This window comes from Lagenorhynchus albirostris, chromosome 7, assembly GCF_949774975.1.
Source record: "Lagenorhynchus albirostris chromosome 7, mLagAlb1.1, whole genome shotgun sequence".
Classification (NCBI taxonomy): Eukaryota; Metazoa; Chordata; class Mammalia; order Artiodactyla; family Delphinidae; genus Lagenorhynchus; species Lagenorhynchus albirostris.
Window position 1 is genome coordinate 6,412,754 of NC_083101.1, and position 17,816 is coordinate 6,430,569.

Here is a 17,816-nt window from a genome sequence, read left to right on the forward strand (position 1 = left end):
TTGTTTTTGTTTTGTTTTTCTTGCCACACAAATAATGCATGCTCCTTGTGTGCAATCATTTAAGCAAAAGAGGAGAAAATAAAAACCACCAGGAATCCCAATACTGAGTGACTATCAGTGTACTAATGTGTTTTATGACAGAATCAGATTCTTTGTTTTTAACTGGACCTAGAAACTGAAATTAACATGATATATTTAAATGGAGCTAAAGTGCTGCACTCAGGTTAGAAAGAATCAGTTGGGAAAGTACAGAAGAGAGGAGGGAGGGTCCTAGATCTTTTAGCTGTGCAATCATAGTAGTAAAAGTCATGAATCTATGAATTCTTCCCTTGAGTCAAAAACCAGTACAGGTTCTGTCACACCCTCTGCAAGAACAAAAACAGGGTACTGAGGTGTAGCTGAGAAGCTAGAAAGGCAATGTTTACTATTTGGTGGTTTACTTCTTTCTCCAACCTCATATCCTTAGCCATCTATTGTGAATATGCAACCTTACTTCTTTGAACAGAATTCTCATCTGATCTTACCCCATCTTACAGGAAACTGAGAAGAAGAAACTTTATTGTTTTAGAAATCCACAAAGGAGATAATAGTTAATCTATTTATTGAGCAATTAAGTTTGCCAAATATTCTGCTAAGTACTTTATATGTACATTTTATAATTTAAGACCAAAATCTTTATAAGATCTATATTTTTGTTCCTTTTTTAAAGATAAGACTTGGCTAGATAAATTAATTTATTCAGGATGGTCTGATCATTTATAAATGACTCTCATTCAGGCCTCTCCCATAAAGCCCAGCACTTAATCCCTGTCCTGCAATTGTTTCAAAAATTTCATTTCATATGAGGCTGGAAGGGTCCTTAGATAATCAACAGATCCTTTCACCTTATTTAACAGATGTGAAAACAAATCCAAGGAACTCAAGTGATTTGCTCAAGATCACACAATGAGTTGGGTAATTTTTGGCAAGCATCTTTAGAACCAGGACTGGAGCCTCATCTGCTTCAGAACAGGGTCTGCGCTTCTTGCACTATACCGTACATGGCTTTCTAATTCTTATAATTTTATTATTATTATTTTTAATTCTTATAATTTTAAATTTTCAAAAAATAAAATCCCAGAATCTGAGTAACCAGTGTGTTATCAAGTGAAATGCAAGAGAAATTTTCAGAAAGTATTTTAACAATCAGCAGTATGAAAGAACATAGAAGAAATGTAAAATAGTTGATACTTTCTTTTAGGTATCTAGAGGAAATACCAAAGGCAGTTAGCTGATTCTCACTTCAGTATGAAACTAATCGTTAAAAGAAATGGGGATTTTCAAGTGCAGTTTCATTTTTAAGGGCAATTTACAGTGTTGGAGTATTATTATAGTTTACTTTTTAAAGTGTACCATTTTTGAGAATCTCTGGTTTTAAATTTGAATATAATAGGCTTCTAAAAACGGATTGATCAGGAAGAATATTAATTTTATTTAATATTATAATAACTAGTTTATAAAGTAGAAGACGTTTGTCTTTTAGTCTCTGGAAAACAGTTTTACGAGGGCTCAAAGCTGGGTTCTTATTCCTTGCTTCTTTTCACTTGGGAATTATTATGTGACCTTCACAGGGTCACATACCAATGGCATCTGTCCAGACGTTTATGAGGAATAGTTTCTTCAGGTATTTGAGAACTATATTGTGCCAGTCATTAGCTTGGAATTGAGAGAAGTAAGAAAGGGAACACAAATTACAAAGACTTAAGTGAAGTATTGATTAGACAGTTACTTCTCAAATTCTGTGAAAACTGCTATCTTGGCAATTTTATATTTATTTATATATTTTTATATTTAAACACATGATTTCAGAGTTTCAAGAACAGATTATTTGCATAATCATGGTACTGTAACTGGGAACAGACCTATTGAGTAACAGAACAAGTTAGGCCTGCCTCTCCCTGGCAACATTTTCAAAGGGGCATTAAACTTTGAGGTACTGACTGAAAAGGCCTGGAGGGGCTGGAAATACTGTCTCCTAAATCTGACTTTCAGCCTTATCCTCTTAGTCAAGTGGATTTTATTTTTCTATTTCCTCTAACCTTGCAAGGTCCACTGAAGTTTGCCACTAGTAGCAGAATTGGTAGTTTGAACCTAGTGTGATTCATAATGTTTAGCATCAGTTTAGAAATTTCCAGAGATGTTTAATGTAATTATTGCGTTAATATTCTCCAGTTATGATTGCCATTTGTCTTTCTTATCAAAAGAGATGACATTTCAGACCAAAACCCTCTATAAACACAGTATAGCGAACCAAAAGTCAAATTGGGGTCTGGCAACACATTCAGAAGTCAAATGTCACTTTTGTTCTTCAGCTTGAAATGTCATTTCTTGGGGCATGGGGGAAGCCCACGGCCTCTCCTTGCAGAGAGTGATCTTGGAAAAGCTAGGCCCTGACCCATCTTGAATCCTGCAGGCTGCAGAAAAATTTCCAATTCACTACTCCTCAGTTTGGTGGCACAGTGTGTAACTTGCTCAGCCACATACAGCTGGTTTTTCCTGATTTTATGCACATCTTTATAGAACTTCAGGGGAATTCCACTATCAGGTACAAAAATTGGTTTCAGTTTTAAGATTCTACTCACCACAGAGTTCCTACTTTTATCCCACTTTAGCTTTTTCCACTAGAGTTTGAATGATAAGTAAATGGAGAATTTAAAGCTAGAAACTGATGGAAGCTATTTTAACGGAAAAAAAAATCTTCAGAATTTCATTAGGAAGAGTACTTCACCAATAGACAACCGCCAATCAATTGTAGTTCAGGCAGTCTGTCTTGCTGCATCAGAAGTGCTTTAAAGGATTGCTTTACTTGATAGAGGAAGTAAAAATCCTCCAGAAAACAAGAGGAAAGGAAAGGGAACCAATACTTGTGCCCTCACGTGCTAAGCATTTTACATGTATTCTTTTTTTTTTTTTGCGGTACGCGGGCCTCTCACTGCTGGGGCCCCTCCCGTTAAGGAGCACAGGCTCCGGACGCGCAGGCTCAGCGGCCATGGCTCACTGGCCCAGCCGCTCCGCGGCATGTGGGATCCTCCCGGACCGGGGCATGAACACGTGTCCCCTGCATCGGCAGGCGGACTCTCAACCACTGGGCCACCAGGGAAGCCCCAAAGGTTTCCTTTTAATATGGTCTCTCTCTTTTTTTTTCTGCCGTCCCTTCCTCTTTGTCCCTCTTCTTTCACTTCTTTAGAGCAGCAGGTTGCTTTTCCTCCTGATTAGCATCTTTTCACAAGTGGTCACTCTGGTTTTGAGAAGTCTTCTAGAAGGCAGTCAAGTGTACTTGAAAAAATATTAAACCTTGGTAGGAAGGGAAATTGAGGTGAATACTGAGGCAGGGTCTTGTTAGATGATCTGCATTTCACTTTCCATTTCCAAATAGCCAACTAAACTGTGCAGTATTGTTTGCATTTCTAACCCCTCCAACTCACTCTGGCTATTAATCTACCTTGGGAGATAAGTGGATGGCAGTTCTGATTGTTACACATCTAGCAGGCTTGGGTAAAGAGTTCCCAGACCTGGTAACTGAGAACAAAATATTTAAATACACACACTAAAAACAAGGGGATGGAGGGAACTTGTAACTGAAAAAAGACCAAAACAGTTTTGACAGTTTAAATTTATTGTAATTCTGTCCAACAAAGGAAGTAGAACTTGGTTTATCTGCAAGAGTAAAACACCACCCTTGCTCCACCCTCTCGTGGAGAATAAGCTGGTTGAGGCTGGGTGTAGTGGGACTGGAGAGATGCACCACTGAGAAATATTTCTAAAATGGAGCCCATTTTAGGAGTCCACAGTTATTCAGAAAAGTCAGTAGCATTAGCTGAGGAAGAAAGAAAAGTTGGGGAGAAAAGGCCTACTGATTCAGAGGAAGGAGTTGGAACTCAAGCAATTCTCCATTCCTGGAATGTTATTTGTGTAGACCCTCCAAATACAGAGAAAAAGGAGTCCGTATCTACTGAAAAATGAGCTCAGTTTACCAACAACAGGCCAGGTAACAGGTGCTCATTTCCTTGATCCTCGCCAGCACATGGCAAGATGGCTACGTTATTAAATAACTCCATTTGTCAGGCGAGGGCTCTGAGCTTCTAGAGGTGGAGGCATTGTCGGAGGCCACCCAGCTAGTAAGTGCGGGAGGCTGGATTGGAACCAAACGCGGTATCTGTGGACCCAGCGACTTTCCTTTTACCCACTAAGCGGCAACGTGATTTCACGTCTGAGAGTTTCTTGGCCGAACAAGTTGGAAATCACTGGTTTCAGAGATTAGAAATCACTGGTTGTGCGCCCCTGGATTCCTTCCCCAGGAATCAAACTCTAAGCTGTTTGGCCGCTCTTTGCCTCGACGTCCCTCTGTGTGCAGTACACACACAGCACCGTACCAGGCCCCACTCCCACCGCGCAAGGCTGCAAGGCTCCTCGGGCCTCCACGGTTCCCGAGCGGTGGGGAAACACCATGCGAGCGAACTCCTGTCGGTGTGAATGGCTGCCAGGGAAAAGTATGGTCCTGAAATTCAAAGCGGCGGTCGGCGCAGGGGAGCAACCTCAGGCCTCTGCAGAGCACCCGTAATAACAGGGGCCGGCTATGTTCAAAGGCGAGTGGTTGTCCTAAGAGCAGAGAGTGTGGTTGCTAATAAGTAATAAAAAAAATCGGGGGGGTTGGGGGGGAAGGTCCGGGCCTCCAAGTCCCGGCGGTCCCCCCTCCTCCCTCCGGGTCCTTCCGGACCCCCGGGCCACGTGGGCGGGGCGGAGGGCCCCTGGGGGAGGTGGGGCCGGGGCCGGGGGCGGGGCGCGCGCGTGCGCGAGCTGTCAGGCCGACCCCGCCCCCGGCGTGCAGTCCCGCCCCCTCCCGCCCCTCCCCCGCCCCCTCCCGCCCCTCCCCCGCCCCTTGCTCTCCGGCTGTGGGGCGGGCGGGCTGGCGGGCGCTGCGGCGACCGCGGCTGCTGCTTCCTCGGGCCATTTTGCTGAGGAGCGAAGGGGAGGAGGAGCCGCCGAGGAGACTCAAGGCGAGGAGCGGCGAGCCGGAGGAGGCGGCGACCGCGCGGGCACGGGCTTTCCTCGATCGCGGGGATCTCGAGGGGCGAAGGGATCGCCTGGGAGGGGGACTGGAGAGCCGCGCCTGCCGCGCGGCGCGCCCCTTCCCGCCCCCTGCACCATGAGCTGGGGCACCGAGCTCTGGGTGAGTGAGGGGCTGGGCCCGCCGGGATGCTGGGGAAGGTGCCTGGCGCGCCTGGGCGCGGGGCGCGGGCCGGGCTGCCCGGGTGGAGGCGACCGCGCGCTGGTCGGGGTCCCGGCGGCCTGGGGGTAGGCGCTGGTACGGGAGCCTCTCGTCGGCCTTGGCTTGAGTAGGAGGTGCGAGCCAGATTCGCCCTTCGGAGGTGAGGGGCGCTGGGGTGGGTCCCCGGCGGCCCGAGCAGGGGGTTCGGATCAGGGTCCCCCCGCGGCCTGAGCCGGAGGCGCGGGCGGGACTCCCTCTCCTCGGCGCCCCGAGGCCAGCGGTGTGTGTTGGGAAGAGCCTTAATCCCTCGGAGCGAGTAACCGATGCGTCGCGGGCCGACCCAATGGGGGCGTGGAGGCCCGGGGATTTTCAGGGCTGCGTTCGGTGTTCGGCGCCCAGACCCGAGGTCCTCGGCTGCTTTCTCTTCGTGGAGGTGCGGGAGGGTCGGGCGCTCCTCCGGGGGGCGGGGCGGCCCAGGCGGGGCCGGTCCCGGGTCTTGGGTTTTGGGGCGCAGGGGCGAGAACTGGTGTCTTCCTCCTAGTGGCGAGGACGTTTGCACTGCGGTGGTCTAGGGGTGCACTTGTGATTTTTTGAGGGGCAGCTCAGATCCTCGATTTGATGTGGGGACTGCGGCGTTTGGCCTGGAGAGGAAAGTAGTCGGAATTAGAGGGAGATCTGGTGTTATCACCTTCAGGAAGAGGCATTCGCGGGGTAGATTTTATATTTTTTAACTGCTCAGAGGAAAGAGTCTAAACTGGGGTAGGGAGCGCCCCGCCGGGATTCTTAACCTGGGGCGCGGATGGATAAACAAGTAGCGTGCCGTCTGGAAGCTCCTCTCCCCGGACCAAGGCGACAGGAGGATGCCAAGGCGGTGGACAGGCCGTCCTCGGGGAGGAGAGGCAGAGGCTTGTGGACTGGAGCTTGTTTCCCTGCCTTCCTCTGGATTCCTGAGGCAATCACTAGGCAAGGGATGGGCAGAGCAGAGTCCAGAGGGAGGAGTAGATGAAATCTCAATTATCGCCCTGAAGTATTCTCAAGATGAGACGTTTCCCATGATGAACTCGAAAGTGCCTCCCATCGGAATCCCATTTGTAAAGGGCGTGGAGGAGAAAGCGTGGGGTGGTGGCTGCTCTCTGAGCTGAGGCGAGGAAATCTCACGTCAAAATAAAACAAGGTTAGAGCAGTTATAGAAACAGCGCATCCTCCCTTAATTTTTTTTTTTTTTGCTTTAATTGTTTTTACATAACCATTTCTTAGGCTCAGAAACAGCCACTGGTATTAAAACCAAAATCCTGAAGGCAATAACTCCCTTACATGAAGATAACTCATTTTATAAACATCCTCTATCAAAAGGGACTCCAATTTTCGACTGATGTTTACAAATATTCATTTAAAAAATAAAGTAACACATGGTTTTAAGTATTTACACACGGCCAATTAGGCTGAATCTACCATTTTAAGTGTTGAATTTCTGTCTTCTTCTATTCCTTCTCCACTTCCTTTGGCTCTTTTTACCTTTTCTGGGATGAGGGGAACAAATCAGAAGTAATTTTTCATCAAGAGAATAGAAAATTTGGCACGATTTTTTTTTCACTTGTTCAAACTAGAGAAAGGAATTATTGGGGTGGGGGGAATACAATATATTTCTGAGTGAAATAGGCTGTAGTTAAAGGAACTGAACACAATGGTGGGCACTTCACAGTGATGTTGGTGAACGTTATAGAAGGTGATCCAGAAGGGGGGGGTAGCTAAGAGAAGAAAACCAGTTAAATAGCTACAATCACCTGTATTCTGTACACTTCTTTTTGGAGGTAGAGGGTGGGAAGGAAGGCAAAGACAGGAAGTTGTTGAAAATCAGTCGGAACTGGAATATATATGAATGAAAGGAAATCTTGGATTTGCTTCAAAAGAATTTGGGGTGGTAGTGGATGGGGATGTCGATGAAGGGAACGTGCTTGGGAGTTGGTCATTGTTGAAGCTGGGTGATGGGTACAGGAGGACTTGTGATACCATGCTTTCTACTGTCTATGCTTGAAATTTCCTACAGTGAAAATAATTGGAAAAGACTTTTAAGGGAGAAGGTGTGTAAACTAATTGAGAATTTTTTTCACTTGTGTTTAAGTTTATGAGGAAGAATGACTCATCCGCTGTCTCTATACAAGTATATGTCAGCGAAGAGTTAAAAAAAAGAAAAAGGCATTCCAGTAGAGTATTGCCCTTTGCCCTTGAGTGGCTTGGAGGTTAATAGAGGGAAAAGAATGATCACATAATTTGTGCTAAGAGAAGTGCAAAATCTGAGTTTAAATTCCAAGAAGTAGAAGGGGAACGAAATGTCTGTTTCCAGTTGCCTTGTTTTATTAATATTTGAGATTTTTAAAAAATTAGAAAAATGAAAGATTCTGAAAAATAAACCTCCAGTTCTCTGGTGGTGAGAGACTCAGCGTTGTGTGGTGTGTTGGGCAGCAATGGGCAGCCTGGCAGGGCTGTGATTGAGGGTTTTCCTTGAATGGTGGCTGTGGGGATCATGCACATAGGTAATGAGATAATGATGGGGCGCTCAGGCCTAACTTGGCAGAATGATGCTTCCATATGGAGAGAGAAGGAGCTCTGGTTCCGTAGCCACGAGTTCTTTGTAATAGGTGTTTGCAGCTTTCATAGACCTTCACAAATGCCATCAAGTTTCGCACACATTTTAGGATGCCAGCCAATGTGCATGCAGGCTTTTCAAAACGACAGGTTTCTAACATGCACTTTACATTAAAGGCCTGTTCTTAGCCACATCCTGCTTTGTAGACAAAGTAAAACCGTTCTCTTTTCTCCTTTTTTTTTTTTAACCTCTCCCTAGGCATAAACTTTGATATCCTAGGACATTTTTGAGAAATCATGAAATGTCAGGAAGTTATCAGGCAGTCATAAAAATGGACTCAAAACCCATAATTTGTAATAACTTTATTGGATTAGATTGTATTAAAATAGGGGCTTTCTATTTTATATCAGAAGTTATAACGAAGTATAAACGGCTGGTTTAAAGTGATTAGGGTAAAATTGTTTCTGTACCAAAATTAACCAAAATGCATTTACTCAAGACTTTGTTTAAAAAGTCATGTTAATGGGCTGAATAGTTTTCACTGACTTGTTGAAATTGTGACTGGTCATTGGAGAAATGGCAAAGCAAGAATTTCTTACATTTGAATTTTTTTTTTTTTTGGTTTTGTTCCTACATGTTAGAAAGAAGTGAGAAGTTACTGAAGTGTCAGCTCAACTTTTTGTAAGCTTGATCATTAATGTGAAGTAAGAAAAAGTCCATTGGAAATTTTAGCTTTCCTTATAACTGTTCTACTCTTTGTGGCTAAAAATTTACTCAGTGATAGAATCTACCTTTATCTCCTAGTGTCCTCTCTGCCGTCTTTCTTTTGGTGCTAATAAGAAATGGAGTAGCCCAAAATAGTAACAGCAAGAAAGCAAACAGAGAGACCCGAATAATACATATTGGTTAACATATTACTATGTTAAGCCACCTTTGTTGATTGTACTTCATTTTTTTTCTTAAACCTATGTTTTTAGGACAGTGTCAGGCATATAATGTGCATTCCACAATTTGTTGAATATAATGACATTGATTGTGGTGAGCACCTTTAAGAGGCAGCAGTGAAAGAGTTGTCTACCAACTGGACCAGGAACAATGCCTGCCTCACAGTCGGGAGTTCAAGAAATATTTATTGAGGGACTGGAGCAACTAAGGGACTGGACCAATTGAGGGACTGGAGCAACTAAGCCCGTTTGCCACAACTACTGAGCCTGCAAGCCACAACTACTGAGCCCGTGTGCCACAACTACTGAAGCCCGCCTGCCACAACTACTGAAGCCTATGCACCTAGAGCCCATGCTCCGCAATAAGAAAAGCCACCGCAATGAGAAGCCCACGCACCACAACAAAGAGTAGCCCCCGCTCACTGCAGCTAGAGAAAGCCCGCGGGCAGCAACGAAGACCCAGTGCAGCCAAAAATAAAAATATATATTAAAAAAAAAGAAAGAAAGAAATATTTATTGAATAAATGAATGAATCCTTTTTTTCATTTTGTTTTAACATTTGCTGTTTTAAAGTAATGGGAGCGTAGTTTCAATGCCTTTCTGCACTTTGGCAGTTGTAAACATTTTTTAAAAAATAATTCTAGGCACCGTTTTTTTTTAAATAGACTATTTTTTAGAGCAGTTATAGTTTCACAGCAAAATTGAGCAGAAGGTCCAGAGATTTATGCTGCTTCCTCACAAATACACAGTCTAGATCTCTGTTTGGGGGGCAGGGGGCACACTGCACGGCCTGTGGGATCTTAGTTCAGAAGTGAGGAGTCGTAACCACTGGACCGCCAGGGAAGTCCCTCTAGACCTTTTTTTAAAATAATTTTTTAAATTAATTAATTAATCTATTTATTTTTGGCTGTGTTGGGTCTTCATTGACCAGTTGCGGTGTGCGGGCTTCTCATTGCGGTGGCTTCTCTTGTTGCGGAGCGCAGGCTCTAGGCGTGCAGGCTTCACTAGTTGTGGCTCTCAGGCTTCAGTAGTTGTGTCCCGTGGGCTTTAGAGCACAGGCTCAGTAGTTGTGGCACACGGGCTTAGTTGCTCCACAGCATGTGGGATCTTCCTGGACCAGGGCTCGAGCCTGTGTCCCCTACATTGGCAGGCGGATTCTTAACCAGTGCGCCACCAGGGAAGCCCTAATGGACTGTTAATAGTTGCAGGATTTGGAGAATTAGTACCTCTTCTTACTGCCCAGTACTAAATGGAGTAGAGTACTAACAACAGTTCATAGCTCTTCTCCTGCTCTTTCTTCTTTAATCCTTCAGAGATTTCTGTTTGGGATAAACATGGCAAGACCAACAGGGGAGACATCACTCTTGGAACTTCGGTGAGCAGAGCAGAACTGCCTCAAAAAATAGACCAAATCAAGTTTAATTCTGTCATCCCTGCCTCTCTATTAAAACAGGGTTTGCACAGTCTTTTCTGGTTAGTAGATTTTTTTAAATTAGTTTATTTTTTATCTTTATTTTCTGTAATCGAAGTGTAGTTGATTTATAATGTTTCAGGGGCTTCCCTGGTGGCGCAGTGGTTGAGAGTCCGCCTGCCGATGCAGGGGACGCGGGTTCGTGCCCCAGTCTGGGAGATCCCACATGCCGCGGAGCGGCTGGGCCCGTGAGCCATGGCAGGTGAGCCTGTGCATCCGGAGCCTGTGCTCCGCAGCGGGAGAGGCCACAACAGTGAGAGGCCCGCGTACCGCCAAAAAAAAAAACAAAACCCAAAAACAAACAAACAAAAAATAATGTTTCAGGTGTACAGCAAAGTGATTCAGTCATATATATATATTGTTTTTCACATTTTTTTCATTATAAGTTATTATAAGATATTGAATATAGTTCCCTGTGCTATACAGTAGGTCCTTCTTGTTTATCTTTTTTGCTGATATATAGTAGTTTGTATCTGCTAATCCCAAACTCCTAATTTATCCCTCCCCGCCCCCCCCTTTCCCTTTTGGTAACCAGAAGTTTGTCTTCTATGTCTGTGAGTCTGTTTTTGTTTGTCTTTGTTTATTTATTGTGCCGTGCAGCTCGGGACATGCGTGATCTTCGTTCCCCGACCAGGGATTGAACCTGGGCCCACAGTATTGAAAGCACTAAGTCCTAACCACTGGACCACCAGGGAACCCCCAGTCTATTTCTGTTTTGTAAATAAGTTCATCTGTATCATTTTTTTACATTCCATATGTAAGTGATATGATATTTTTGTCTCTCTGGTTAGTAGATATTAAACAAAACGGGTGGTCAGGTGATTCTATGGTTGGAAATTTACCCATCAGCTTGTTGCCTTCACTTTATACATTAGATATCATCCTGAACATTGCATTTTTTTTTTTTTTTAACATTGCATTTTTGGTAGGTAAAACTGTGTTTCAAGCACGGTAAGGGGTTTTGTCTGTGCTTACCATGTGACCACATTAGAACTCTTGCTTTACATTGGTGCGACATGGAAAGTGCCTCTTTGAAGGACTATTCAAATATCACCCACTTCCTTGCTAAAGCTAATATTGTGTTTCCTGCAAGTATTACTCATACTTGTTTCATCAACACCACCCACATTTAAAAATAAGGCTTTATTTTGACACTTAAAAATTGCAAGCTACCAAGCATACACGTATGCCCTGGGAAATTAATTAGATTTTGGAATGTGGGTGTGAAGTCTTCTGGAATTAGTGTCTGTAATGCAATATTTGTTTCCTGATTTAGTAATACATAGTCATACTAGCTTGAGCCTGGTGATGTGTCTAGGTAAAAAAAATTAAAAAGTCATAAAGGGCCAAATATGTATATTGTATTAAAGAGTTAGTTGGGAATATAAAAGATTTTAATATTGATTCTTTTTTTTTTTGATTCTTTTTTTTTTAATATTGATTCTTTTAACTCATAAGCCTCATCTGTAAAGTTTATGCTAAGTTTATGTAACTCAGGACTTCCGTGGTGGCGCAGTGGTTAAGAATCTGCTTATCAATGCAGGAGACACGGGTTTGAGCCCTGGTCCGGGAAGATCCCACATGCCATGGAGTAGCTAAGCCTGTGTGCCAAAACTACTGAGCCTGTGCTCTAGAGCCTGTGTGCCACAACTACTGAAACCCTTGTGCCTAGAGCCCGTGCTCCACAACAAGAGAAGCCACCGCAATGGGAAACCCACACACAGCAATGAAGACCCAACACAGCCAAAAAAAAAAGAAAAAAAAATTATGTAATTCTTTTTTTAATTTTAATTTTTTTTATTTTTATGCAGCAGGTTCTTATTAGTTATCTATTTTATACATATTAGTGTATATATGTCAATCCCAATCTCCCAATTCATCCCACCACCAGCCCCCCGCCTTCCCCCCCTTGGTGTCTATACATTTGTTCTCTACATCTGTGTCTCTATTTCTGCCTTGCAAACCGGTTCGTCTGTACCATTTTTCTAGATTCCACATATATGCGTTAATATACAATATTTGTTTTTCTCTTTCTGATTTACTTCATTCATGACAGTCTCTAGGTCCATCCATGTCTCTACCAATGACCCAATTTCATTCCTTTTTATGGCTGAGTAATATTCCATTGTATATATGTACCACATCTTTATTCATTCGTCTGTCGATGGGCTATGTAAATCTTAACACCTTCAATTGTTTAATACTAGCACTGTATTCATACCACCACTGCCAACAGCAAAATAGATGAACTTCCAATTTCTTCCTGCAAAAGTTATTAAAACCTGTTCACATTTAAACTATAATATCACATTAGCTATATTGTGGTTTCTTTTTAAAACTTTGAACACACCATTCTAATCATTGGCATGAAGTTTTTAATAAGAATTATTTCTTAGGACTTCCCTGGTGGCACAGTGATTAAGAATCTGCCCTCCAGTGCAGGGGACATGGGTTCGATCCCTGGTCTGGGAAGTTCCCACATGCCGTGGACCAACTGAGCCCGTTCACCACAACTACTGAGTCTGAGTGACACAACTATGAAACCCGCGCACCCTAGAACCCATGCTCCACAACAAGAGAAGCCACTGCAGTGAGAAGCCCACGCACCACAATGAAGAGTAGCCCCTGCTCGCCGCAACTAGAGAAAGCCCGCGCGCAGCAATGAAAACCCAATGCAGCCAAAAATAAATAAAATAAATAGCAGACCGTACCCTAAAGGAGGCTGTCCGCTAACCAGCTGGGCAGGGAGTCCTTTCTGGAAGAAGGATCTGAGCGGCACATCTCTGCAATGGCCACATCCTCATTATCCCCTTTTACAAGAGAGGAAATCAAAGCACAGAACGGTAAAATAACTTATCAAGTTCACAGGGTAGAAAGCAGAGATTCAATCCCATGTCTGGGACTCTAGAGCTCTCCTTCTCGTCCTTTTTTTTTCAGTTAATACCATCAGAATGTATTTTTATTGTTTGCAGTTTTTATTATAGGAATTTTCACACATACTTAGAATATGATGAACCCCTACGTACTCATCACCCAACTTCAATATTATCAATATCTTTGGCATTCTTGTTTCATCTTTTTGCCGCCACATGGTTTTTTAGAGCCCTCAGTCTCCCCCACCACACACTGTAATAAATACTGTTCTGCCCCCTCCCTTTCTGAGGAATCACGCATAGAACCCAAATTCTCCCTCCATCTTTTAAAGTATGAAAACGGAAGAGAACCAACTTGTTAAGTGCTTGACACACCTTGATTGGGGTATTTAAATGCATCCTTTCATAACCTAACAAGGACCCTGTGAGTTTATTTCCATTTTATAGACCAGACCCACCCAAACAATGAATGCTAGTGCTAGGATTTAAATATTTTTTTCCCAACACTAAACCAATGTTGTTTTAAAAAAATTCGTCTTCTGTGTTAGTAGCTCATAATCCCTCTTTTCCCCATTACTCATATTTCCCCTATCACTGATGGAGGTTTTGCTTTCTAAAACATTTCATGTTACTCACACTGAGAATCATTAAGAACCAATGACTCACAGTACCGTGCTGTAAACGCAACAGAAACTATTATGAATGAAGCGTCTGTTCTAGCAGGTGTTTCATATATGTCTAGTGATTCCCCCCATTCCTTTAAGTCCGGAGTTTTTTTTTCTTTTTAATTTAAATAAATTAATTTGTAAAGGTATTAAATAGTAAGAGTAATATCAATTTTCTGATTTGGGGGTCTAACAAAATTATGTCTTGGTGAAAAGTATTTTTAATGAAATTGAGACGAAACAAAGAGAATTAGATATTGACCACTTTGGGGGTGCTCTGGCTGTCCCATGCAGGGCTTCAAAGTTTTGGTTCTTGAGAAACAGGAAACTAAATATTTCCTTTCATATCAATAGCAAAAGAAAACTTGGCACCTTTACAGGAAGCTATTCCCCTTGTACTTCTATTTGCACAACCCAAACTGAGAGTGGGTTCCTGAAATGCATTAAAATACCCGACCGGTCCTTGGGAGAAATGGCGTGGGCCCACGCAGGTGGATGAGACAGCCTGGAAGGGCTAAGCCGGGGCCGTATGGCTTGCCTCATCCAGCATTTATTAGTGTCCCGCAAGTCTTCATCTCTGCTCCTCCTTTTTCCCGATCTATAAAGTGGTGTGGTGATGCTTGCCTTCGGCTCCACAGAAAGCATAAAGATCAGTGCTTGTTTGTGAAGTGCTTTGAGACTGTTGGATGAGAGGTGATGGGGAAGTACTTAGGAGAGTCTAGGGGAGGGTTAAAGGAAAAAAAAAAATCCTGTTCCTTGAGAACAAATTGCAGAGCTCTCCTGCTGGAACTGGGACTTGTGAAAAATGAGCAATTCTAGTTTGCACAGTGCAGTCTGTCCTTTGATTTAAAATTCTGTTTTCATGTTAACCATAAAATAAAATAACTTAATAGTAGGAAAGTGCCTGGAAATCAGTGCTTTGGAAAGGAACTCTGGATTATAGGAGACTATGCATGTTTATCTCTTTTCTTTTTCCTTTTTTAAAAAATATAAAATGCACTGCAAAACTCTAACCATACTAATTTTTTAGCAATATACTTGGGTCTACTTAAGGGATAATTTAAATGTTATCCCTCAGAGGGAGATAGTTCTCTTTGGCTATTAATACCATTAAAAAAAAAAAACACTACCGAAGTCACATTATTTCCCCCCAGATGCTGGATATTTGCTGCTTGAGACAGCTAATGAATTATTCTACATATCAGCTTAGTTTGAGATTGTTTTCTTCTTAGCAAAGAGAACCAAGAAGTTTTAAAATATTTGCGTTAGGACAGATATATATGGAAATGCCTGGCAATGGTTGTTTGGGCAAAGACATTTGTATTTCATGAGTGTGTATATGTATGTAAACTGTATTTTTCAGCATGACTGAATTTTTAAAAAATTTTTATTTTATTTATTTTTGGCTGCGTTGGGTCTTCATTGCTGCGCGTGGGCTTCCTCTAGTTGCGGTGAGTGGGGGCTACTCTTCATTGAGGTGTGCGGGCTTCTCATTGCGGTGGCTTCTCTTGTTGTGGAGCACGGCCTCTAGGCACGTGGGCTTCAGTAGTTGTGGCACACGGGCTCAGTAGTTGTGGCTCACGGGGCTATTTGCTCCGCGGCATGTGGGATCCTCCCGGACCAGGGCTCGAACCACTGCGCCACCAGGGAAGCCCAGCATGACTGAATTTTTAAATTTAAAATTTACTTATCTTTGATGGTGCAGTGGTTAAGAATCCGCCTGCCAATGCAGGAGACACGGGTTCAAGCCCTGGTCCGGGAAGATCGCACATGCCGCGGAGCAACTAAGCCCGTGTGCCACAACTACTGAGACTGCGCTCCAGAGCCTGCGAGCCACAACTACTGAGCCCACGCGCCTAGAGCCCGTGCTCCGCAACAAAGAGAAGCCACCACAATGAGAAGCCCACACACCACAACGAAGAGTAGCCCTAGCTCGCCACAACTAGAGAAAAGCCCAGGCACAGCAGCAAAGACCCAGTGCAGCCCAAAATAAATGAATAAATAAATAAATTTTTAAAAATAAAATAAAATTTACTTATTTTTAAAACTAGCAAAGCAATCTGTTTGCATTGTTCAATTTTCAAACAATGCTAGAGTGTACATGAAAAGTCTCCCTATCATCTTAGGATAGATGTAATTTTTTGTTTTGTTTTGTTTTTTGGCTGCTCTGCTCAGCTTGTGGGAACTGAACCCCAGCCACGACAGTGAAAGCATAGAGTCCTAGCCACTGGACTGCAGGGAATTCCCAGGATACATGTAATTCTTAATTGCCATTACCGTTTTTGGCAGAGGGATAGGTGATGTTGGTGGCAAGTAATGTGACTTTAGTACCTAAAAGAAGAGACCAAAATTATAAAAATTATATCAGACAAGAGAGATGAGAATGATTGAGATGCCCATATTTTTGTCCAAAGTATCTATTTATTCTTTGAGCATCTACTAAGTGCCCAGACATTGTTCTTGCCTACAAGTAGCTTATAGTCTAGTTGCGGGGGGGGGCAGAAACATAGATAGGAAATTGCAGTACAGTGTGACAAGGACTAAGGTAGGGTAACTACATGGAAACTTGTACACAGGAGTATAACTCAGTTGGGGAAGAAATGACATCTCTATGGTGTCCTGAAGGACTGATAAGCTACACAGGTGAAGGGAGGCGGTCAGGTTGGGAGGGTGATCTAGACAGTCTTTCTGGAGGAGGGAGTAGATGCCATGTCCAAAGGCTTATAAGTGTAACAGGACACAGAGCTCCAGAATGAGCCGAGCACATGAAGAAGAGCCTGGAAAGGTAGACTGTAGCTGAAACCAGGTGACTGTGGCTTTACCTTGAGGGCATACAAGGCACCCACGCTTGAACTGCTGAAAGCAGTTGCTATGGGGCTAGATTGTCAGTCTCCTTACTGCCTTGTGGACAGGACTGGAAAGGAGGGAGATAGCTTCGGGCTAGACTAGGCTAATTGGCTGATTGGATTAATCCTGTGAGTTAGAGCAGAGAGTACCCCTCCACATTTTTGTAAGGGTAGAATTGATGAAAATGAATTGCTAAGGAGTCTTGGATGCCGAGAGAAGACCTGGCAGTGTACATCGTGAGTGGTGAGCCAGGGCATCAGCAGGATGAGGTCAATTCACTGCTCTGGCTAGTGGGTTAAGTAGTAAGTATATCAGCCTCGGGTTTTTTTGTTTTTTTTTCTCCAGTTGGATGCAAAACCAAAACCTACAGTCACTTCTTTCTTTCTTGCCCTCTCTTTGTTTCTGCTCAGTACAACCTTGATAGGGCTACCAGTGTCTGTTCCTCAGCTCTTTTAAGCTAACAGAGTTGGTATTTTCAGTATGCCTTGGAGGTGACTCACATTAACCGAACTCCCAAGACTGATGCACAAACCAGAATGCAAGTTTCAAATTTATAATGAGAAGTATATCCATAAGGAGACTAGCTATTCATATTTGCTGAAGTGCACATTTTTTCCCTGAAGGCTAATCTATGTGGAAGGCTACATTCTATACACAGTTACTTGGAGAGCATAAAATGAAAATCGAGTGGGAGGAATTTAATGGATTGTGACACCAAGCTATGGAAGGCTGAGGCATCTATCTCTTCTAGAGGGATAGATCTACATTAAGGATAGAATAGAGTCTGTTTTTACAGATGCTATGTAGTGATTCCCTTTCCTTTTTTTTTTTTTTTTTTGCGGTACACGGGCCTCTCACTGTTGTGGCCTCTCCCTCTGCGGAGCACAGGCTCCGGATGCACAGGCTCAGCGGCCACGTGGCTCACGGGCCCAGCCGCTCCGCGGCATAGTGGGATCCTCCCGGACCGGGGCACGAACCCATGTCCCCTGCATTGGCAGGCGCACTCTCAACCACTGTGCCACCAGGGAAGCCCTCCCTTTCCTTTTAATCTGTCCTTTCTTTAGACAGACTATAGGGTATTCGGTTATACAGCTAGATAGATAGATAGACAGACAGACAGACAGACAGTTTGGCTGCACTGGGTCTTCGTTGCTGCGAACAGGCTTTCTCTAGTTGAGGCG

The 17,816-nt window shown here is 43.5% G+C and overlaps 1 protein-coding gene across 9 annotated transcripts in view; it reads left to right on the forward strand.

The window, feature by feature from the left end:
- Positions 1–4,940: 4,940 nt before the first annotated feature.
- The window catches only part of FNBP1 (formin binding protein 1), a 141,112-nt gene continuing 128,236 nt past the window's right edge, over positions 4,941–17,816 (forward strand). For all 9 annotated transcript variants that reach the window (XM_060154079.1, XM_060154077.1, XM_060154078.1 and 6 more), the window contains exon 1: positions 4,941–5,209. In XM_060154079.1, the coding sequence (XP_060010062.1) occupies positions 5,186–5,209 (24 nt within the window). In that variant the 5' untranslated portion in view covers positions 4,941–5,185. The remainder of the gene's footprint in view (positions 5,210–17,816) is intronic.